Source organism: Manihot esculenta, chromosome 9, assembly GCF_001659605.2.
Source record: "Manihot esculenta cultivar AM560-2 chromosome 9, M.esculenta_v8, whole genome shotgun sequence".
NCBI lineage: Eukaryota > Viridiplantae > Streptophyta > Magnoliopsida > Malpighiales > Euphorbiaceae > Manihot > Manihot esculenta.
In genome coordinates, this window is record NC_035169.2 from 36,810,564 (window position 1) to 36,833,741 (window position 23,178).

Genomic DNA, 23,178 nt, shown 5'->3' on the forward strand with positions numbered 1-23,178 from the left:
GGAAGAGTAAGCGAAATCCAAACCTAGCCACCTAAAAGTTGAAGTGGACCACCACCCCGCCATTCTCGCTCTCTCTCTCTCTTTCTCTACACTCCTTTGAATCAATTGGGTGAATTCTAGTATGTGGTAGTAGGGAAACAGCGTTTTATATAGATGAGACGATGACTGGCAGAATAATGACATAGTCTCACTCGTTTGTATACTAAAATGGTGCACCGTTGGGCCTGGGCTAGGTGTGTAATTAACAATTGGAAATAAATTATGATCTGGTAGAAGATTCAACGTGTGAACCGTTTGATGACGTGTGCAAAAACTTGTACGGTTGTGATTGAAATTGCAGAGCATGAGACGCGTGTGAGTGATTGGACTGGCAGGTTCGAGAGGAAAAACGCATGAACAATTTGAAATTTTTGTGCTAGAGCTTTTCCTTTTGGAGGGAAATTGTTTGATGTTTTGAGAAAATTACAAAATTTGTATACGACTTCCCAACATATATATATATATATATATATAAATCTTTTGGATTCTAGTGATTGTCAATTTTTCAATTAGTCATGGCTAATGGAAAATATATTTATTTAAAGCACATTGTTACCTTTAATTTATTTTTTAAAAATTACCATTTATGGTATAGTAGAAAAAGAAATTGAAAAAAGATATCGCTAATTTGTTTTATTTTTATATTTAAAAATTTTAAATTTAATTTAAAACAAATTTCATAATTTTTAAGTAATAGTATATTTAAGATTTATATATTTAACAATATTTTTAAACAATAATAACAAATTATTATCCTTGATAAATATTTTCCTCTTCCTGGTCCATGATAGATCTGGTTTTCTTCTGGGTCCTTTCTTGTTGGGCTCCCTGATGGATCTCTCCATGTTCTACCTGGTGAGAGGATCTGTAAAATAAGAAAGAATGGTCAGGAGCCTACCGGGGGTGCCCCGGCAGAGGCCCTCCGATGCTCAAGTCAGATTTTATGGCTCAGAGTAGTATATTTAGGCAAGGGTTACAGAAAGAATAAAAATGGTGTCCAGGAAGGAGAAAGAAGAAGAAGAGAGCCCCCTCTGCGTGGCCTCTGCCGTGATATATATATCTGTCTCTCTGCCACAATGCTAGCTGTCTTCTGCCGCGATGCTAGCTGTCTTCTGCCGCCTAGCTCCGTATGTACGGATGTGTCAGGCGCCTGCTCCATGCGTAACGGCCATTAATTCTCCTCTGATACGCATGCGGAGGGACCTACCAGCGGGGCACCTTGGTCATTTTCCCCTTTCTGGGCTGGGTTGAATGGTAGGGCTGAAGTTGAGCCTGATGAAGGCCTGATTACTGAGCCGAGAGGTTTGGGCCGACTTGATTGAGGAGTCTAGGCGGAGTCCGGCCCTGTGACTGAGCGGGCTGGACCTGGCTCTCGAGGGGAATATTGAAACCTTCGGATCATGGACTGTTTTCATGGGCCTGGCCTTTATACCGGGGTGAAGAAATCCAGCGATCATCAATCTCTTTTTAATTTTTTAGAATTTTATACATTTAAAATTTATCAGTGTGAACTATTTCTTTTAAGAAAATTTACTGTTTTATCTCTAGATTTGACCGTTCTATTTTAAAAATTAAACTATTTAATCTTTGACAAATGCTTCTATAAAAATATGAGGTAGGTCCTCCTATTTTAAAGTAGGATTTTCTTAGTTATTAAGTATAATCTAATAAAAGGGGATACATTACTAATGATTAAATTTACCATTCCTACTTCCCCTTTCTTTCTCTCAATCTCTTCAGCTATGAAATTATTGCTTCTATGCAATAGACGACAAAGATACGAATGTAAAAAACATATACTAAATTTTACAAAATCATAATTAGCATAACTAAATGTTCTGCAATTTCTTTTGCTACTCAATTCAAGTGACGAAAACAAGAATATCAAATTCAGAATCCCTAATAGTCTTAAGTAGACAAAATGATCCTAAAAAGAGAGTCAAAAAATCCCTTGCAGATTATTTTCTTACTTCTTCACTTCCACCTGCAAGTATCTCAGTTTTAGAATTTTAGAAATGACACAACTGTGAAAAACATAGCCATAAAATCCCTTGCAGCCAAAAAAGAAAAAAAGAAGCAAATCCATTGTGCAGGTAAAATTTTCATGAGACTGAAATTTATCTTATAGAAATCCACTATAAAAGTGAACTGCTATTTTCATCCTGGATTATAGAAATTCCACATCCATCTTACACTCCCGATCCCCTTCTTTGCTTCCAGCTCTCACCCGCAAAGCCACTTCTATCTCCTTCTCATTCAACACACAGCTCACAGCATCGACTATCTCTCCTAGAGAACTAGTGGAATAAGTCCTCCACTCCTCCGTAGTAACCCTTGCACCAAAGTCCCATAATACCTTCATATCTCTCCACTGAACCATGTCCCTTCAGCAACCATAAAATGCAAACAAAAGCAAACTCCAATCCTCACATCCATTCTCTGAAGATTCAACTCCACTACTCACAAAACATAACCCCCATCACCACCAGTTCACACCTGAAGCCTGTTCCAATCACTAACAGAGGGCGAGTGGAGTATGGTGGTAATTCGTATTAGAAGATTAATTTTGTAAGGAGTTTGGAATTTAAAGCTTGGTTCTATGGGAATGCCATAGGCATAGAGAGAGGGGCCATGAGTTGTGAAAGGAGGAGAGGGATGAATGTGATATTAGACTATTCTTCTATAATTATTAATTTTAAGTTAATAGGGGCAGTTAGTCTTTTCACATGTCACTGACAGAATCTTCTTGTGAAATAATTCAATTTCCAAAATAAAGGGACTGAATCACTGAATTGTAATTAGTGATAAAACTCAGGATGATATATTAAATTTCCATCTCTTTTATATTCAATAATTAAAAAAAAAAAAGGAAATCCTTCTTGGTGTACTAGTATAAAATCTTTTAGTGGCTTCCAACTACAAAAATTCCAAATTAATTATCCCAGCTAATAAACTGAAAAAAAAAAAACAAAGAGAGGAAGTTGGACTGATCAATTTTAGAAAATCCAGCTGAAGCAGTAGCTAATGATACCAAAGAGACTCCTACAAACCACCATGTGTCAACTATTCAATTTTTTTACAGCTATTATTATAAGCAGGAAAAAAAAGGCATTTCTAAATTAGGAAGAAGGGTAAATAAATGTATGTTTATGGAATTGATTATGAAGTTATACAATGTAATTTAGTGAATGTAAATTAACAAGTAAATCCTACACTTCAATCCACACGAAGAGAGCATATTCAATTCAATCCAATAAACCAAATTACCTTTGTTAGGAGGGACTAGGTTTCAAACTACAACTAATGGGTTTTAACCTCATAGTATTAATGTTATCTCCTGAGCTGTAAAGTTTGACTCCTAGTTGGAGCTAATTGTACCAAACAAAAAAGTTTGACCACTAGCGCTTGAAAGGTTTTAGTTGCACCATCCATACTATTGTTATGGTGGCCTTAAAGGTGATATGATATTATGCCTCTTAAATAGTTTTTTCATTCTATCTTTTCAATCTCCAAAACCTCAAATTTCAAATTTTGGAGAACAGCAAATCATTATATATATATATATATATATGAACTGCTAGACTCAAAAGAATATGCATGACAAAAGCAAAAAGAATGGGAAACCTGTTGCTTGTCGTATTCATCAATTACCATCTTAGCAGGAGTGACCAGATTGGTGGTATACCCATCTACCCCCATTGAGTTATGAGAATGCAGAGGAAAGATAATTTGGCAAAATCGCCAACACGAAAGCGCTGCATATCCAGTATGTTAGCTGGAGAGAAGAAAGAGTTCTGCAGACTGCAGTTCTTTACTAGGCATATAATGGGCAAAATCTCAGGTTCTGTAATAGTTCTACATTCCCATTTCAGTCAAGGTTAATCATACACACTGGGAATTTCAGATAGGAAGAGGAAACTACCTCACTTGTGATCTGACTCCAATATTGGAATCTTGACCAGTAAAGTGGGGAGCAAATCCACTTATCAACTGAGTTAACACAGCAATTGCATCTTCAAATATAAATTAACATGCTTCAATAAATATCAATCATCAAATCCCAATTCATAAAGGAGTTGAAATATTTTACACAAAGAGGAAATGTCAAGGAGCCTACTAAAGACTTATTGCTGCTTTATTATTTGATTGTCCAATCCCACTGTTTGTTTTTGTTATATTTAATTTGATGAATCATGCTTAGTTTCCTAAAACTCCAATCAAATTCCATGTACTGTATTAAAAAGGGGGGAAAATTTTTCTTAGCTTACATGCTTTGCGTTTTCCTGGAATGACTATATTAAAGAAGACAAATTACATCACTAGCAAGCACTCAACCTCTGCTTACTAAGCTGAAGCCGGAGAGGAGAAGACAAAAGATGAGACGAATCATCAAAGAGCATGTAAGAACCACTTTTTAAAAAAACAAAAAATTTCAGGTTTCGGAACGAAATTTTAGAAACAATCTAAAGAAGCAGAAGATCAAAACAGACAAAAGCTTCTCCAGCTTACCTTCTTCGCAAGAGGTCTTTGAGAGCTTCATCAGATCTTCGTAAGTGCTCGCGATTGCGATCTCCGTGTCAATCGTTGAGAAAATTAATAATTCCAACTCCAAATTCAATTCCCAGAAAGAACCACAAATAACGAGAGCTACACCATGTTTGGTTGCCATATTCTTTCAACTTTTTAAGATTTAAAATTATTTTTTAAAATTTAAAGTTATTTTTTAAGTGATGAAAAATTAATAATATTCATAATATAATTTTAAATATAATAATTTAAGGAATAAATTTATAAATTTAATAAAAGTTAAATAGGTAAGTGCAATTTACTAATAAGTTATTTTTTTATATGTGGAAAATAGTTCTCAAAATAAAATATAAAAAGAATTTTTTTTTTATTCGTGAGGAGTACCACTTTCTTAATTTGCTTATTTTTAATTAAATAAAATTTTAATTTAATTATGGTTTGGTTGATATTAATATTAATATTTACGTTAGATATATAAATGGCTATTTGGATGAAAAAACTAAATTTTTTTAGTATTTTACCATTTAATTCATAATTTTAAAAGTTAATAAGATTATCTAAAATTATAAATTTTATTATAATTATATTTCAATTTAAAATTATGAAAACTTAAATAAAATTATTTAAAATTTTAAATTTTATTATAATTATATTTCAACTTAAATTTTAAATTAGATGAATGTTTTGCTGATATGACAAAATGATATAATTTTTTTTATTATATTTATATGTTATTTAAATGAATATTATAAATATCAAAAATTTAAAATTTTTAAGTAATTTAATTTAAAATTTTAAAAATTAATATAATTCAATTCAAAATTTTTAAATTTATCATATTTCACTATTAAATTTATAGAATTTTATTATTATATTTCATTTCAATCTATTTGGTGTAAGAAATTATAATATATTTTTTTAATTTTTTAATTATAATCTCTTTATTTTTTTAATTTTAATCATCTATACTCTTAATAGCATAACTGAACTTTATATTAATACTACAATTTATATTTTAGTATATTGATATGGGTTTTTTATAATAAATATTGTGAAATTTATTACAATATACATTTAACAAAATATTTAGAAATAAAAAACTAATAAACATAAAACATGTTGTATTTATTTTAATTAATAATAAATAAAAAATTTAAAATTAAAATTGATATGTTATAATTTTTATTATAATTAATAACAAATAAAAAAAATTAAAGTTATACTCATCTGTTGTAATTTTTATTATAATTAATAATAAATAGAGAAAAATTAAAGTTATAATTTTTTATATCAGATCAAACAAAAAATAAAATAAATAAACTTAGAAATTTTAAATATGATTATATTAATTTTTAAAATTTTAAATTAAATTTTAAAATAGTTAAATTTTTTAAAATTTTTTAATAATAATATTTATATATATAATATATAATTACAATAAAATAATTCACATCACTTTACAACGTTAACAAATATTTAAGTTTAAATATAATCGTAATAAAATTTATAATTTTAAATAATTTTATTACTTTTTAAAATTTTAAATAAATTATAAAATAATAAAAAATTTTGAATTTTCTTTTTACAAATAAACTATATATATATATAGATAGATAATACATCATCTATTTAATTTTTGATATTGAAAAAAAAATCAACTAATATATTTTTTTTAATATTTTAAAATTAACCAAAACCGGCTGGTGCTAAATTGGTCCTTATTCAAAGATGGGCTTCTAACTGGTTTCAATAAATGGTCCCTGCTCATAGATCGAAACGACTTTGACTGATTTAGATCCTAAGTTTGATTGGATTGATTTCAAGCAATTCATGATTTGAATTAAACTGTGCCCACGTCTATCTTTAAATCTATTTATGATGAGTGTTATAATGTAATTTTTGGTCGTGAACGAATGTAATTTATAAGTTTTAATTACGGTTCTTGATTTGGGTATGAGATTAAAGGTTACATAGATTACGGGTTATAATTTTTTTAATACTATATTTAATATTAAAAATTATGAAAATTATTTTTTTTTCAAAATAAAAATTAAAAATTAAAAAAATAAAATTTTAAATCTCACACATTTATTCAAATATATTTAATATCAAATAAATATAAATATGAAAGTGTATTATATTCGATTGTTAAAAAATAAAATTTAATATATTGGGTTTATTTAGTGTTCGAGGGTTTATTTGAATGACCTTCCCATCTGATCAAACTGAAACCACCTTTGAGCCAGACCGAAAAATTGCCCCTGATCAAAACCGTCGGTTTTGGTTTTGACTTCGCTTGAAGGACAAATTAAAATCGACCTGCACCCGCGTCTATCCCCAGGCATTGAAACCAAAACCTCCGGTCCGACCGGGCGGTTGAGATCTTTCATCAAGAGCTGAACCTGCGAGATCAAGAAAAAGAGAAGCAAAACCAACCTACACGCGACATCCTCAACCCAGAAGTCTCACCACAAAAGAGCACACAACTTCGGAGACCCGCCCATTTCACTGAACGCCTCTGCGAACTAGACTTTGTCTTCGTGACATTTTCTCAAATACACGCACCTCTTTAGCTCTTTGAGAGGGAAAAAAATGTCGCTGAGGCCGAGCACCAGAACAGAGGTGAGGAAGAAAGCGTACAAGACTGGTGTTGATGCGGATGAGGCGAGGAGGAGGAGAGAGGACAATCTTGTAGAGATCAGAAAGAATAAGCGAGAAGACAATCTTCTGAAGAAGCGAAGAGAAGGGCTTTTGCTTCAGTCCCAACATTTACTCGATGCATCTCAAAATGCCGCCGCCATTGAAAAGCGGGTATACAGTTTTTTTTTTTTGTCAAATAAAATTATTCGTTGAGTTTTGTTCTTAATTTTCTGGATCTCTATTTGGGGTTCTAAATTGTTATCGCGAAACATGCAGTTTTTTTTTTTTTTTTTTTTTTTTTTTAAATGGGACGAGGGGGAGTTAGAATTCTCCTGAAATACTTGAATCGTAACTCGATTCAGCCTTAACTAATTTGATTCGTTGTGATATTCCCTTTCAATTATTTTTTTCGGTCATCATGTAAGTTAGCGATGTAAGATCAACTATTTTGAGGGTTTTTTTTGGTTGTAATTATCTCTATGATTCGAGAAATGCTGTGGGTAATCGAAGACGAGGCCCATTTCACTTCTCTCTAGGTTATAGGTTTGAAATATTTGGACATTTTTTGTCATTTTTTTTTTTTTGGTATCTTTCTTTTGGGGTAACGCGTTTTGATGGATCAGATTATTCAACCTTCTCCTGGCAAAGGGACTACAGAAGTAGAGTTTTGGCCATTATTTGAATTTACTTAACAGTAATGGTGGAATTAGCAATACAGCAGCTTATGAAGCAAGAATACCGTGCTTTGCTTTTGATGTTAATCTTATGGCTACCGCAATGTTAAAGTTTTCCTTTCAGTGTACTTCTGTTAAAATTACTATATATTTAATGTTTTGCTTCTCCATGATTTGTGTTAACAGTTGGAGACTATTCCTGTAATGGTTCGGGGAGTGTGGTCTGATGATCCAGCTTTGCAGTTAGAAGCAACTACTCAGTTTAGAAAGTTATTATCAATTGGTATGTGAATGACTGTACACTTAGGAGATGCTTTTTGCAAAAAAGAGTATGCCTATTCGACATTTGCTTATTTTTATCTATTTTTCTGAATAATTGAGCAGAACGAAGTCCTCCAATTGATGAAGTAATTAAAGCAGGTGTTGTCCCACGGTTTGTGGAATTTCTTGGAAGGCATGATCTGCCCCAATTACAAGTATGAAATGCTTGAATAATCCTCCCATTTCTTACTGTGTAAGAGGAGTATAATCTCATATAACAATCATTTCCCTTCATATGCAGTTTGAGGCTGCATGGGCTTTGACCAATGTTGCATCTGGGACATCAGAGCATACGCGAGTTGTTATTGATCATGGTGCCGTTCCCATGTTTGTGCAACTTCTTGGTTCTGCAAGTGATGATGTTAGAGAGCAGGTTTGCATTACACTTCTCATTTGACTTTTCATAATCATGATAATTTTGAAGTCAGTAATATTGCATGTGGATGGCTTTATATGGGAGCATGGAAACCTAATTTACTAATGAAATAATTTTTTGTCCACTTTCCAACATAACACTGAAGTTCTCAGATTATCTTTTGGAAATTCTCAGATTATCTTTTGGTTCATCTTATTATTCCTTTCCTTTTTCTTTTTTTTTCACTTTCTTTCATGTCATTTTTTCATCATATCCATATCCCTGTTTCGGGACTTAAGTTTCTTGTTGTGCCCAGTAATATATTTTCATCATAACCTTGCTGTTTTTTATTAGGCCGTGTGGGCTTTGGGTAATGTTGCTGGTGACTCCCCAAGTTGCAGGGATCTTGTTCTTGGTCATGGTGCTCTGATGCCATTGCTAGCTCAGTTAAATGAACACTCTAAACTATCTATGTTGCGTAACGCTACTTGGACGTTATCTAATTTCTGTCGTGGCAAGCCACCAACACCATTTGATCAGGTGGGAATTGGAAGATGATTTTAGGTCTTCATTAGTTTGATAGAATAACATTACAAATGTATTATGATATATTTTGAATCCTTTTTTTATGATTGGCTGTATATAATCTGTCTGCGCTGCAATGTTTGTTGTGGCTTGTCTCAGGTGAAACCTGCATTGCCAATTCTCAGGCAACTAATCCATTTGAATGATGAAGAAGTTCTGACAGATGCTTGCTGGGCACTCTCTTATCTTTCAGATGGTCCGAATGACAAAATTCAAGCTGTCATTGAGGCTGGTGTCTGCCAACGACTAGTGGAGCTTCTACTGTAAATTCCATATACACTGTTATTTCACTTGTGTTCATTTCTCGTCTTGCAGCATATCTGTTGGCATATTGTATCATTTCTGCAGTCACATGCTTTTTTTTTTTTGCATCTGCCTATTGTTTGCATGTGTTAGTTTCTACAATTGTCCAACTTGGTGTACTGACTTGGCAGTGTTTAATTATGCCAGTCATCCATCTCCTACAGTTTTGATACCTGCCCTTCGGACAGTGGGAAATATTGTTACTGGCGATGATGCTCAGACTCAGGTACTTTCCATGCTTTTATATCTGCTGTTTAGTAGCTTCTTCAGAGTTTGATGTAGTTCTCTCTTTATATGAGGTCAGCAAATTTTTAAACAAGTTTCCATCATTTCTTTAACTGAACTTACTCTAGAGTATGAAGTTCTACTTAACTATGCTACCGCTAGAGGTAATATGGAATTTACATGCTTATATTTGAAGTGAAAAGGTTCCTATCTCTTTCATTTCATCAACTGTTGAATAACCCAGTAGATGTGTCTTTTCAGTTTGTAATTGACAACCGAGCTCTTCCATGCCTCTATCAACTCCTTGTGCAAAATCACAAGAAAAGTATCAAGAAAGAAGCTTGTTGGACAATCTCAAATATTACAGCTGGAAATAGAGCTCAAATACAGGTACCAGTTTACAAGTGATAATTTAAGTTCTGCATGAACAACCTGCTGGTTACTTTTCAAGAGTTGAAAATATGCTACGACCTCATTTGGTTCAAAATAACTTTTTCATGAGAAGTTCATTTTCCGGGAAGTATATTTACTGGGAAGTTATGATGTAATTTGTTTGGTTGGTATATTAAACTCCCGCGAAGTAAAATTGTGTTAATGGAAAATAACAATACAAATGACATAAATACCCTTTAATGTCAAATAAATTTCATATAATATATTCTATCATAGGTACAATACTCAAATCACACAGTAATCAATATATAATTATTTGATGATATATTAAATAACAAAATATTATCATCATTCCAACAAAGGCACTTGCATGAAATACTCGTAAATCATAAATGAAATGAAATAAAAAAATAATCTAGCTAAAAGTGAAATTGCAAAACAAAGAAAATTTCAAGTTTTATAGTCCATAATATCAATCAAGAAATACTAGTTGAGATGGATGCTTAGGAAAAAAAAAACTTGTATATATTGAACAAATAAGTGAGGGACAATGAGTGGAAAAAAGAGAAAAGGTAGAAAAAGAGTTTGGGCAAGGTGAAGCAAGTTAACTTACTTCCTGTAAGTCAGATAAGTGAAATTGAAGACTTCCCAGGAAGTGAGTAAATGTGGCCAACCAAGCAAGACTCATTTTCACACTTCCAAGGAATTTCTACTTCCTTAGCTAACTTCCCCCAAAACTTCCCTAGCTAACTTTCCCCAAAACAAACAAGGCCTACATCTCTACTTTATTTTTGAAGTTTTGTTTTAAAGTGGAACTTGGTTATTTATAATCTAGAATACTAGAAGCCCCTTATGATTAATGGTATGGAAATTTAGATTTCTTTATTTAGACGCCTTCATCACCCATAATTTGTTGGTTCTCAGCCCTTTAAGAGATATGTCAAGAGAAGTTGGATAGTGGCCAAATTAATCTTAATCTACTGAGATTTAAGCAATTTTGTGAAACCCTAGGTTGATAATAACGTTTGCATTACAGAAAGGATCGGGGAAGATATCAAGATGCCAACAACGTAGCTGGGAAAAGACTTGGTTCTTAATGCTTTGTGGAAAATGCACATTCTTACTTAGAATACACTTGATAATTTTTGTTCCTTTCTTGTGAAACAGGCTGTTATCGAGGCCAATATCATTCTCCCACTCGTGCAGCTTCTCCAACATGCTGAGTTTGACATTAAAAAGGAGGCTGCATGGGCTATCTCAAATGCGACCTCAGGAGGATCTCATGAACAGATTCAGTATGGTTTCCTCTTTTTTTCTTTTTTCCTTTTTTTTATATATTTGATTTTTCTGGTTCATAATTTGCATGTTCATTCCCTTGCATCTGTCCCCAATATCAATCCTCTTGAATTTCATACTGGTTGCTTGTAATGCATAGGAAACTGCAGTAGCAAGTGGTTTACTGTTTGACAATCATACATTGTGTTGCTATGAAATTAATTAATTATAAATCAGTTGTGAAATCGTTTTATCTCATTATTGATTATAGCCATGAGTTCTTTGGGTCTATTCTTGATAAGTTGCTTTTTAATTTCATTGTGTCCTTGGCTAAAGGAACCAAACCTAGACCTATATTGCAAGATTTAATGCATGCAGAACAAAAGCTCACGTAGCCACACTAATCTTTTTGCAGATTTCTAGTGAGCCAAGGTTGCATTAAACCTCTTTGTGACCTTCTAATATGTCCAGACCCCAGGATTGTGACGGTTTGCCTTGAGGGGCTGGAAAACATTTTGAAGGTAGGTGAGGCTGACAAGGAAATGGGAAAGAATGGCGGAGTTAATTTGTATGCACAAATGATAGACGAATGTGATGGACTGGATAAAATTGAGAATCTGCAGACTCACGACAACAATGAAATTTATGAGAAGGCTGTTAAGATTTTGGAAAGATATTGGGCTGAGGAAGAAGAGGAACAGAATGTTCAAGATGGTGTAGATGGAAATCAGCAAGCATTTGATTTTGGAACTAACCAGCCGAATGCTCCCCCAGGTGGCTTCAAATTTGGATAGTGCGACGGGTACAAGGATATATATTTTCTTTTTCTTACTTTTGTTGGTTTTTTCTAGCTTTTTAGTTGTCCTGTTTGCTTGGAATTTTAACATATATTTTTATTTCTGCCAAGGGTCAGGGTTTTTGGTCTGGCACATAGGCTTGTTATTCATTTGTGGAATTGTTAAAAGTGTCAAGGGCTTCAGTTTTCAGTTTTCAACTCTACTTTTATTCTTATATTTCACAGGAGAAGTGGTCTTTTGTGGTTGTTTTTATATGAAATTAGAACTGCATCTATGATTATTCTGGATTCTCAGATAATGAGCCTTCTATGTATGAACTTCTGAGGGACCATTTGAGACTTGAGCTTGAAGTGCATTTTTATTTCTTTTTTGAGGGGAAGAACGAGCTTTGCAGTTCAATTACCAATGTGATTGCTGCCAATTGTTTTTGGCCGACATTTTAGCTGATCACCCCCGGAGCATGGGGATGGCAGCCAATTGGGTAAAAACTGACCAATTGTTGTGCCAGATATAATCCATTAATGGATATTGACAAAATTTGGATCGATTGAAATTAGGAATTAATCAATCTTTTTTGGGTCAAAACCATTTAAAAAAAAAAAAAAATTTAGAGAGTGAAAAAAATAAGGGTGATTTACAGTCAAGTTCCAGAGTTTTAGCAAAATTCACAAATTAGTCTTATTTTAAGTTCAGTAACAATTTGGTCCTTCAATTTTAATTTCATTAACAAACAGGTCCTTGTATGTAAATAGAATCAATTTGCTGTTAATTATTTATATAATGACAAATTTATCTGTGGAATAAAGAGAATAAATAAAACAAACATGTTTTTAACCCAATTCTGAAGAAATGGACACGAAGGCTTCCATTAGATCATGGATGGAAGCTACTGAGAACATAAAAAAGGAATGAATTTATTTGCATAGAATTCTTGATAGTATCAAAATAGTCATGAAGCTTATCTCAACATATACTATGAAATATAATCATGAAAGATTTGCTGAGAAGATTGTTGGTGAAATTTTGAATGAAAGCTGAAATATAAATGCATGCTTGTGCTTCATCTACATCAATTAGCTGAGCTCCAAAATTGCTTCATGCCTTGGATATCAAAGCAAGTAGAGAAGGCAGAGTCATGGGCATTTCAAGGTGGTCTACGGCTTCAATTCGAAAATCTGTTGTTACAACATAATTCGGCATCACGTCTGATGAATGGTTTCAAAATTTGGCAACTGCACAAGGTTGCATATAGGGAGAGGCCTTCTGAGGGCAATTTTGCCATAAAAAGGTCTTGTGAATATACTAAAGGAAAATTAATCTTGCTTTTTATAGAATTACTTTTTATTATTTAATAATAGTAGAAAAAATTACTTTCCAAATTCATTTAATTACTTAATTTACTGTATTTTTAAAATAAAAAATTAACTAATTAAATTTTCCATGCTAGTACTAAATAGTAATCTTACAACATGGAAAATGGTTAAATTGAACGCATTACAAAGAGTCACGATCTAAAGAGCTTAAACCCTAAAAATAAAAAAGTGAGAATTTATCCACGATTGAAGAAAGGAAGTTGATACCTGGATTTTGTATCGTTACAAACTGTATATAAACTAGCAATCTTTCTGGCTTCAGCGAATCGAAGATACTCGAAACAGAGGTTCAAACTGACCAGTGATAAGTGATAACCAACAAAATGCAGATTCTTTTGCGGAAGTTACTGCAGAGAACAACGTCATTCCAACAAGTAATTTGCCTGCTATCGTACACACTTCTCATCTCTCTAGCTCTCTTTCTCTTATGGGTTATCTTTGGTTTTTGGTGATTTTATTTGTTCTTTTGGATCGAATTATCAGGTGGGTAGTTTCTAATAAGTTTGTTCAGGCATCAGTTGTCAGTTGTTATGACACTTATGAGAATTGGGCTTTTAATTAGTCTTAAAGATTGTTTCTTTATTAGTTCTAATTTGTGTTCTATTTATTCCTGCAAGGATGGTGCAATTTAGTTCACTGTTATACTAAAAATTACTACCTTTGTTATTGTATGCCCTCAGGAAATGGCTTTTTATTGTTTTGCTTAATGTTCACTGCTTTTTTTGGTGAATTGTGTTTCAGGGTATTGGTCGTTGTACTTATTCTACCCATAAGGTCCTCGATATTGGGCAGCCAACACCCGCAACGCATCCTCAGGTGATACTGCTTGACACACACACAACACACTGAACAAACATGATTTAGCAAGCTGTGCTATCAACCGATCACTGGATTTTGATACTTTGAATGAGAAAATTGCAATTACACGTACATAATTGCACTGGATGGAGTTTATATATACATTTCTAGTTCTAAATGAGTCATTTCTTTCACTTCTGCAGCTGCTTAAGGAAGGGGAGATCACACCAGGTATTACTAGTGAGGAGTACATCTCAAGAAGAAAAAGGTTGCTGGAGCTTCTTCCAGAGAAGAGTTTGGCCGTCATTGCAGCTGCCCCTATAAAGATGATGACCAGTGTTGTGCCTTACACATATCGACAAGATGCTGATTATTTGTATATTACTGGCTGCCAACAACCGGGTGGTGTGGCTGTCTTGGGTCATGAGTGTGGCTTATGCATGTTCATGCCAGAAGCAACAAAGCATGTATGCTAGCCAACCAGTTGTATATTTAATGTTACTTCTTTACTGATGGGTTCATTGCTGTAAATAATGGCACCTATAGGCCTGCAATATGTCATAATTTTGTATCACCATTATTACTTTTTTTTTCCTGCTTAAATAAAATGGTTTACAACTTGCTGAAAGTTTGGTATATCAATTTTGCATTATAAGCTGTGAGTAATGCCTGTTATATATTCTGGACATATAACACAGTCATGTGAATGGTTGATAAATTTTTCAGTTTATGTTTTCAGGATGTTCTTTGGCAAGGGCCAGTTGCAGGAACTGATGCAGCGCTGGAAACTTTCAAGGCTGAGAAAGCATATCCAATTAGCAAGCTATGTGAAGTGAGTTTTGATAGATGTTGAAATCTAGATAAATGCATCAGTTTGACCTCTCTCATAAGTTTGCTGCTGTTTCAATTTTGCTTTCAGAAGTGTTTAGCATAGTATAAAATTTTTGTTGGTATAAACTACAAAGGGTAGTCTTTTGTGGGGGAGAAAAGATAAGCAGGGATATTGAATCAATCAGCTATTTATCATTTGGATTTTGCATGATGTTATCCCTGCACTCTGTCAACTGGTTGCATTAAAGAAAAGCTATATTTGAATTATTTCAAAATGCCAAAGTAACAGGTTGCCAGCTACATGTTATTGGTAGGTGTAACGGAAAGTCACTGGAATTTCCTGCTAGCTAATCAGATTGGTAACCCTTTTTTGGTTGCTTACTTTTTATTAATGGCTTCAGGTTCTTCCAGATATGATAAGGAGAAGCTCCAAGTTGTTTCACAACATGCAGACAGCCTCACAAACATATACAGAACTGGAGGCGTTTCAGAAGGCATCTCTTGTTGGCAAAGTGGAAGATGTTTCCAGATTCACCAATGAGTTACGATGGATAAAATCGTCAGCAGAACTTAAGTTGATGAGAGAATCTGCATCAATTGCTTGCCAGGTACTGCTAAACCTAAATTATATCTAGTTCCATTGAGTTTAGTACATTAAGTTCTACTGGATTCTTGTCCTTTTCAATTAAATGACTTGGTATAATCCTTGAAGTCATGTGATTGTTTATTTGTAATAACTGAAAATATATGTATTTTGGATGAAAAGAATGAATGACATAAATGATGTTAAGTACTTTACTCTTGTACAATGGTTATATTTATTCATCAGACCTGAAGCAATTTTATGCGGTCTACATAATTGGCTCCTTTACTTTAGTTCTGCTCAAGTTGGTTTTTAATTTTGCACCTACCTGTAACATACAAAAAGGATTTCCATAATCTTTGGAACATTCTTAGTCTTCTATTCCTGGAATGAGGAGGCTTGCCCCTATATGGATATGCCCTCACTGAGTGGAATTGCATCTTATAAGCATGCTGTATGGATGCCTTTTTTTTTATATATATATCAATGGGAAATTGCTCAAATGGTACTAATAGTCAGTAACTTTTTGGTTATCATGTAGGCTCTTTTGCAGACAATGTTACATTCCAAGACATATCCCTATGAGGGTTTGCTAGCAGCAAAGGTTGAATATGAATGCAGAATGAAAGGTGCACAGAGGATGGCGTAAGATTATTCATTTCTTATGATCTGATTCAATGAAATGAAGTTTTTGTTTCTGTGAATTCTTTATTTATTTGTTTTAATTTTTCTTTTAAGAGCTGTAGCTTTGAATCAAGAAGATTTGTATCTTGATTCCGCTTTTAGTGTACTTATACCTGTCTTACTGATGGCTTCTTTGATATTGTCTGCTTCACCAGATTCAATCCTGTGGTTGGCGGTGGGTCTAATGGGAGTGTCATACATTACTCCCGAAATGATCAAAAGGCAAGCTTTTCAATGGAAAGCTGATATGAGCAAATGTAATTGACATTGATTCTTATCCATGTTCATATATAACCCGTACTTCTATTGTGCAGATTAGAGATGGTGATCTTGTTTTGATGGATGTGGGATGTGAGTTGCATGGTTATGTTAGTGATCTTACTCGTACCTGGCCACCATGTGGTAGCTTTTCTTCAGCACAAGTATGCACTGGTGATACCTGTTGGAAAATAACTGAATAGTATTTACTTGTATTTGAATTTTGGAACAGTTAGGAACTTCGTTTTGCCTGATTCCTTTTTCTTTTTTTTTTTTTTTTTTCAAATTAATCTCTGAAGAGGTTTTATATTTATTCATTTGGCATCTCAAAAACAGATCATATCATCCTGCAACATTGCACTTCTTTTACAGACAAACTTCACTTTTCTCATCCCCAGCCTCTTGTTTATATTTCTTTAATCAATTGTGATTTTTCTTTCTCAAGATTTTTATAACTCTGGATTATCAAGACCATCATCCCAATTGCGAACTGATTAGCTTGAACTTGTTTAGCAATATTCTTTTTATGTTCACGGATGGAAAATGGAAAGTACAATTGGTTTCAAACTTGTAAATTGCAGGTTTATTTAAGATGTGGTAAAAACTGAATGCACATGTGTGCATGCATGTAAAGAGCAATAAAGATGTTAACATTTTGAGGGGTTTAGACCGTTTAGTAGCTTGTCCTCTTAAGGGGACACTATTTTGCAGCATGTGTATGTGTTTGCTTTCAAGTGTAATAACATCTGTCCTTGTGTAATACACTTATTAATTCCAGTCACTAATTATAATAGGTGCATGCTTTTGTTGATGTGCTTAATAGCAGCCAAGTATTGTCCAAGATGATGACTAGCAACTTCTGACCTTCTTATTTTATTTAAGCGTGTAGAGTTTTTCATCATATTTAGCCAAAGTCTTCTTTAGCAGTGTAACTTGCAAGCTGTTGATTCTCTCTTGTCATTTGGACGATTCAACTTAATGGTGAGATTTATGGCCTAAAAACTTTTATTTTCCAGGATGAACTCTATGATCTTATACTTCAAACAAACAAGTCATGCATAAATCTTTGCAAGCCTGGTGCTAGCATTCGGCAAATCCACAATTATTCGGTGTGTTTTCAGAATCTATATTTCTTTTGCAACAACACTTGTATAGGAATGTTCTGGATGGAACCACAGAAGAAATATAATTTTTATTTTTGCATTATATTTTGATGTGCTGATCTAATTATATGCTCAGGAATATTTTTGGTGTCTGTTCCATGATTGTTTTGTGCCATTACTTGTTGCTTTGGCTGTTTTTGTTGTTCTATGTTATCTTTTTTGTATGATTCTGGCACCAGTATATTTATAGGGGTGCTGACCGTAACTGCATGGCCTTCATTTTTTTTTTTTTGTTTTGAGACAAAAATTATATAAATTTCTGAAATTTATTCTATATTTTTCAGCATATGGCCTTGATTATGAATTTTGATAGTAAAAGGTTGAGATGATCAGGTGGTCTCAACTCAAGGCACACTCAAAATCATGGGAGTGCTTCATTGAAAATTGCTTAGATTGGGCATTATCTATCCTCGTGAGAGTATACATGTGTCATTTATGTATGATTACATAATTGTTTTCTTGTTTTCTCTCCTGGTGTGTATGCACATTGTTTGTTTTTCTTGTTTTCTTTGGTGTGTATATGGTCTACTCAAAGAAGCTCAGAAGACAAAAAATTGATATATAAAGAAATATTTTAATTCTAATAGTCATTTCACCATATGCTGGTCCTGGATAGGTTGAAATGTTGCGTAAAGGGCTTAAGGAGATTGGAATTTTGAGAGACAGTGGAAGCAATTCCTACCATCTACTTAACCCAACTTCTATAGGTTTGTATGACTTCTCTTGTTTACATTTGTTGTGGCATCTCCTGTTTACATGCTTCCCAAGCGTGTAACATTTTAGCTTTGCATAATAGAGCTGATATCTAGCTTCAAATTGTTTTGGTTGATTGCATTTATTCTTTTACATTTGCTGTATAGGTCATTATCTTGGAATGGATGTCCATGATAGTTTTGCTGTGAGCTGTGATCGTCTTTTGAAGCCAGGTGTTGTAAGTTCTTCTAGATTGAACGATGATTTGACCTTTTCAACTCTCTGTGGTTTGATATTATATTTTTTTCCCTTTCTTTTGGTTAAAATTTCTTTTTTTAGATGTGATTTATAAATATGTGCATGAATATTAACTCATTATCTTTACAATCAAAATAGTGAGGATATTTGAGGAATTTACATGTTAAAAGGTCTTTTCCTTTTCAGTAAAAAATTTGTAAAATTAAAGCTTTTATGTAGATTAAATAAATTTTAATAGAGTTCTACTGTATATGAGCAGGTGATAACAATTGAGCCTGGAGTGTACATTCCATCTGTTTTTGATGGTCCAGAAAGGTAGTTATCCTTCTCATGAGAAAGTATTTATTTGACATGATAGCCACTTGAACACCTTAAGTCGATTACTTCATGCTACTTTAGAGTACATATAAGATTCAATCATGCTTCCTATTAGAAATTGCTTCTATTTAAGACTTTAAGTTATCAAAGGTGAGTTAAGTTGCAATTACTTGTACAGACAACTCTGTGATGGGCAATAAAGTGCTTAACATGAAGTTGGTTGATTAACAATGCAAGATTAGAAAGTTGGAGCTGGGTCAAATCAAGAAAAATTTTGTTGCTTACAAAAAGAAGACTCTATGATGAAAGCCCTCTGCCAAATATGCCTTTTAAGCAAAGACAAACAGGATAACCTTATTATGCTGATTTTTGCACTTCTTAGCTACAGCACACTAACAGTGGTATGAGTTGCTTTTTGGCACAATACTTGGTTGTATTCTGTTAAGTCTGGGTCACCACTCTAAATATTGAAAAATTAGTCTCGCACTTGTTGCTTTACTTGTGATTCATAGTTGGTTAATATCCATTGAGCATTTAGATGTCATTTTCTGATATTTTACATTTTATACTTTTTAATTATTGGACCCTTGTGATACTTTTATGATTTATGCAATATAATTTTGAACACATCAAATTATATATATCCATCTTGGCATTGGATGTCCACTGGACTCCTGTTTTATGTCCTAATTCAAGGATGCTATTGCAGGTTCCGAGGCATTGGGATAAGAATCGAGGATGAGGTCCTAATTACAGAAACTGGTTATGAGGTAGCAACTAGCAACCAAAATTCATTTTCAAATGTTACTGCATTTTGACAGCCACATTAGATGCGATTATTCTAAAATGAGCCTTTCTGCTTAAGTTTTAGTTAGCATGGTCATGCTTCAACTTGTAGTACATATAGCTTAAGCAATGATTGTTATAACTTGCAAATAATAGAACCGGCTAATTTTTCATCTGTTATTGCAGTCTCTGTTTTGATTTCTTAAGAAATTTAATACCCTTTTTTTTGAACTTTGAAGTGAATGAATAGCTAAATCAGAGGCGACCTCTTTCACTCATCATTGTCCTTTACAATTTACATACTTTTAGTAGTAGTATTAAACCTGTTTTAAACAGCAGTGCTTTATAATCATCCTTCTCTGAGCTTTCTGGTGCTGGAATTAGGTACTCACTGGCTCCATGCCCAAAGAAGTAAAGCACATCGAGTCATTGCTAAACAATTACAGTCATGTAAGGGGAATGGAGACCCAGCATAATATGCAAGCTGCTTCCAGTTGACAGTCCACCTGAACCGTTGAAGAGGCTGCACAGTCCTATCGGCCTGGGGTTTGACTGCGAAGGTACTCTCCAGCACACCAATTGTGTTGGAATTAAATTGACATTTCTTTCTTGGGGTTTTTTTGGCCTACCTAATTCATGCTAAAGATGTCTCATCAGCCACGGTTGCCATTTTTGTTCTTGTTTCATTCATCTGATCTTATAATTTGCAAGAAATAGCTTCATTACTATTCTTAAGTTTGCTGTCTTCCTACTGAGGTAGGCGGCACTTGCACCTCCTCCTCGTTCTCCTCCCTGAGAAGTGGAGCTGGCTTGTATTATGATATTAATTATGTACTGTCATCGTGTACCCAAGTTGACATGGGAATTTATTTCTATCCCTAAAGCAGGCCATATAAATGGCTTCAAAGAGTGTTCGCTCTCAATCTGTACGATGCTCTTCTGTCTTCCCAACCACCCACCCACCAGCCACCAGGGATTACCAGTGTGAACTAATGAAGCAGGATGGATGAGTGAACTTTAAATTTCTTTTTGAGTTTTATTTGTTATTTTCTTATTCTTTTCCTGTATGTTATTGACTTCATGAACTTCTTAAGTTTACAACTTCAATGATATAGCTAATAAGATGAGAACTTTTTGTTTAAGTTGGGTTTGGGTCTCCCAGTTTGATTATGTTATGGTTATGAGCTAATTAGAAATTGTTGTTCATGGATGAGATGGCATTATGAAACCTTGGAAGTTGGAAGGAACCATCTAGTTTTCTAAATAAAGAAAAATATATATCAACTTAAAATGTAAAAATATCATGATGTGCATTTAAGTCCTGATGTAAATGAGACCGTTGGATTTGCCAGCATCAAATAATTACTTTCAGACAACGACCCTCTGTGCAATTAATCCAAGCACAAGTTTCCAGCTCTCCACTCTCTGGTTCTTTGCTTCTTTGCACTCTGTGAAGAGGACTTGGTGAGGTCTCAGCCCTGCCATGCACCATGAAATATGAATAGTGAAGCCATTCTCGGGGATTTATTAAAGGAAATCGGTGGCCTTGTTGGCAAGCGGCAATTGCGTCCAAGCTTCTTCTTTCCTTAAATTCTGCTATAAATTTCCAACTGTCTCATTAATACAACTAGATGGTCCCTCTACTACCACCCTTCACTGCTAACCTAATTTACAATAATATCTCCACCTTCTGTCAATTGTCATATAAGCTATTAAAATTTTCTTAGATTTAAACAAAGTTCTCAATATTAAAATACACTAAGTAAAACCTTTAAATTTTATTATGAATCAAATGTAATTTTGGAGAATATATAAACCCTTCAAATTATAAAAAAAAAAATTGAATAAAATCTTCAAATTTTTAAAATATATCAAATAGCTCTTACTTCTAATTCAGTTGTTTTTCTCATATTCTACCTTTTTGTTTTGTAATTGAATTGAAAGCCTTTAGAGATATTTTTCAATTTATATTGTCTGGTCAACATCCCAATATAATAATCATAATTATATTTCATTAAATTATAATCAAATTAGTGATAGTAACTATGAAAAATGCAATAAACTCATAGAAAAACATTTTTCAACAAACATAATTTTTAGTTTGCTTTAGAATATACTAAATACTTATCATGATATTACAAATCAGGTACATAAGAACTAGAAAATTTTCATGCATGGTTTTTGTTGAATTTGAATTAAAGAGAAGTTAGGTTTAACTCAGGTCGTTTTTGAGTTGGTAGGTGATTCATAAATTGATTTTGGAGCCCACCACGTGGGTCCTCTGGTATTTTGTAGAATGTACAAGGGCAAACACACAGCTCTGCTGCTATATGAATGCTTGATCTCTCCCCACAACCACAAGGCCACATCTACCTTGCATCTCTAGCAAGTTAAGGTCATTTATCAGCAGCAAATACACAATCAAGTTTAAGAAAATGTCTCTTGTCACAGAAGAGATCAAGGCCAAAGCTGAGGTCTACTATGGAGATGAAATCTGCCAAGAGAAAACAAAGCTGTTGCTCAAGGAAGTAGGGCTGCCAAATGGGCTCTTGCCCTTGCGTGACATTATAGAATGTGGCATTGTGATGGAGACAGGTTTTGTGTGGCTGAAGCAGAAGAAGAGCATAACCCACAAGTTTGACAAGGTTGGGAGACTGGCGTCCTATGCACCTGAGGTCACAGCATTTGTGGAGCGTGGCAAGATCAAGAAGCTCACTGGGGTGAAGACCAAGGAGCTCTTGATTTGGGTCTCACTAAGTGACATCTATCTGAATGACCCACCAAATGGAAAGATCGTTTTCCAGGTACCTTCTGGGATCCACAGATCTTTCCCATGTTCAGCTTTTGAGGTTGAGGAAACTAAAGATGTTAAGGAACAAAACAAGGAAGTGAAAGCTGCTGGGGAAGTAAAGGAAGTGAAAGCTGCTGTGAAGTAAAGGATGTGTGAGTAGCTTAGTTTGCAAGTTTGAGTATTGAGAAATCGTTTTATCAGCTGTTTTTTGCTACTCCTGTTCCCTATCCGTGTTGAAGGTTTAAGTTGTTTGTTGGTAATAAAATGCTTTTGAATTTCATAAGATAGTTTTCATTATTTGATTTTTACAGAAAATATCATTAGAGTTCAACATGATTATTTGTTTAATATGGAAGGAAAACTAAAATGGTGGAATGGAACTGTTTGGTTATTCAGTTAAAAATCAAGTCATTTTGGAAAGTGAACGATAATTTTGTGTAAGCTCAAATCATCTTTAGAAGAAATTTGTTTCAGGAAGTTGATTTGAATGATTATACATCTAAAATAA

The 23,178-nt window shown here is 33.7% G+C and overlaps 3 protein-coding genes and 1 long non-coding RNA gene across 8 annotated transcripts; 3 read left to right on the top strand and 1 right to left on the bottom strand.

The window, feature by feature from the left end:
* Window positions 1-1,825: 1,825 nt before the first annotated feature.
* Window positions 1,826-4,706, bottom strand: LOC110623067. Its single transcript, XR_002489227.2, has 2 exons — window positions 3,664-4,706; window positions 1,826-2,023 (listed from the first exon to the last, which is right to left on the bottom strand). It is a non-coding gene; the product is annotated as an uncharacterized LOC110623067 (long non-coding RNA).
* Window positions 4,707-6,976: 2,270 nt separating this feature from the next.
* On the top strand, window positions 6,977-12,427 carry LOC110623057 (importin subunit alpha-4). Its single transcript, XM_021767907.2, has 10 exons — window positions 6,977-7,377; window positions 8,067-8,163; window positions 8,265-8,356; window positions 8,443-8,574; window positions 8,911-9,096; window positions 9,241-9,404; window positions 9,592-9,670; window positions 9,931-10,059; window positions 11,230-11,357; window positions 11,753-12,427. Exons 1-10 carry the CDS (start codon window positions 7,159-7,161, stop codon window positions 12,129-12,131), a joined length of 1,605 nt encoding a protein of 534 aa, XP_021623599.1. The 5' UTR covers window positions 6,977-7,158; the 3' UTR covers window positions 12,132-12,427.
* A 1,185-nt stretch (window positions 12,428-13,612) lies between these two features.
* On the top strand, window positions 13,613-21,021 carry LOC110623059 (intermediate cleaving peptidase 55, mitochondrial). 5 transcript variants are annotated; one of them, XR_002489224.2, is made up of 15 exons: window positions 13,613-13,881; window positions 14,249-14,323; window positions 14,509-14,772; window positions 15,045-15,137; window positions 15,538-15,744; window positions 16,261-16,364; window positions 16,559-16,625; window positions 16,718-16,825; window positions 17,678-17,770; window positions 18,441-18,531; window positions 18,685-18,755; window positions 19,035-19,090; window positions 19,803-19,863; window positions 20,264-20,439; window positions 20,767-21,021. XR_002489224.2 is itself a non-coding variant. In XM_021767908.2 (14 exons), exons 1-14 carry the CDS (start codon window positions 13,831-13,833, stop codon window positions 20,375-20,377), a joined length of 1,455 nt encoding a protein of 484 aa, XP_021623600.1. In that variant the 5' UTR covers window positions 13,613-13,830; the 3' UTR covers window positions 20,378-21,021. The 5 variants fall into 5 exon arrangements, 1 of the variants encoding a protein (XP_021623600.1); XR_006351902.1 differs by lacking the exon at window positions 20,767-21,021 and adding an exon at window positions 19,272-19,494 and having other exon boundaries at window positions 18,685-18,750; window positions 20,264-20,330; XR_006351900.1 differs by lacking the exon at window positions 20,767-21,021 and adding an exon at window positions 19,272-19,494 and having other exon boundaries at window positions 20,264-20,329.
* Window positions 21,022-22,219: 1,198 nt separating this feature from the next.
* LOC110623063 lies at window positions 22,220-22,953 on the top strand. Its single transcript, XM_021767918.2, has one exon. It carries the CDS (start codon window positions 22,315-22,317, stop codon window positions 22,813-22,815), a length of 501 nt encoding a protein of 166 aa, XP_021623610.1. The 5' UTR covers window positions 22,220-22,314; the 3' UTR covers window positions 22,816-22,953.
* Window positions 22,954-23,178: the final 225 nt, after the last annotated feature.